Genomic DNA, 836 nt, shown 5'->3' with positions numbered 1-836 from the left:
CCAAAGGCTGCTCGCTGCCCCGCTCCACCACAGGCTCAGGGGCTCGGTCCCGCCGAGGGGCCGGCGCTGCCTCAGCTGCCGTCTGACTCCGCAGCTGGGCTGGGGGAGGGGGCAGAGACCGGGGTCGCCCCGGGGCCCGCGTCGGAGCCAACCGGGCGGCTGGCTGCAGGAGGCAGCGGCGGCCGCACGCTCCTACATCATAGAGGCCCCGGGGTCCGGCCGCCGCGCCCTGCCCTATTACATTAATTTTGGAGACTGGACACTTTGTTAAGTGCCAGGTTCCTTCAGGGGCAGCCCGGTCCAGCCCACGCTGCACGAGCCAAAGAACTTCTGAGAGGCAAAACTAGGAAAATTCTTCCCCACATAAAGTTCCTGTGTGTCTGCTTTCGCTCTTGCTTTTAAAGGTCGGTCACTGATCGGCAGGACTTCGCGGCCCTCCAAAGAGTTATAGCAGGCTGCTCGGCCCCATGAGGCCTTAGGCTGCAGGTAGGCAGCCTGTCGCTAGAGGGACTAGTTTCTAATCTTCTTCACAGCCCTCTGAAGTTGACCCGAGATCTGAAAAAGGCGCAAAATGGTGGTCTCATTTCCGGCTCTCCTGCGACGCTTCCGACTCTGTCGATGGGACCCGACCCCCTGGGCGCGGATGGCAGGGCCTACAAAGCTGAGGACCGGTGACCCAAACTCTTGGGCCCCTGCCAGGATGGCGGTGACAGTGACGCTGGAGCCCGCCGGCCGCTGCCGCTGGGACGAGCCGGTGCGCATCGCCGTGCGCGGCCTGGCCCCGGGACAGCCGGTCACGCTGCGCGCGTCCCTGCGCGACGAGAAGAACGCGCTCT

At 64.8% G+C, this 836-nt stretch overlaps 1 protein-coding gene across 1 annotated transcript in view; it reads left to right on the top strand.

The window, feature by feature from the left end:
- The first annotated feature begins 551 nt into the window (after positions 1 to 551).
- Positions 552 to 836, top strand: part of LOC112394892 (acyl-coenzyme A thioesterase 1-like) — a 10,571-nt gene continuing 10,286 nt past the window's right edge. The window contains exon 1 of the mRNA XM_024737860.1: positions 552 to 836. This exon is cut by the window's right edge and continues 330 nt beyond it. Coding sequence (XP_024593628.1) covers positions 572 to 836 — 265 coding nt within the window. The 5' untranslated portion in view covers positions 552 to 571.

The sequence above is a fragment of the Neophocaena asiaeorientalis genome, unplaced genomic scaffold, assembly GCF_003031525.2.
Source record: "Neophocaena asiaeorientalis asiaeorientalis breed wild unplaced genomic scaffold, Neophocaena_asiaeorientalis_V1.1 scaffold49, whole genome shotgun sequence".
NCBI classification, from domain to species: domain Eukaryota; kingdom Metazoa; phylum Chordata; class Mammalia; order Artiodactyla; family Phocoenidae; genus Neophocaena; species Neophocaena asiaeorientalis.
This window is presented reverse-complemented; position numbering and strand designations above follow the sequence as displayed.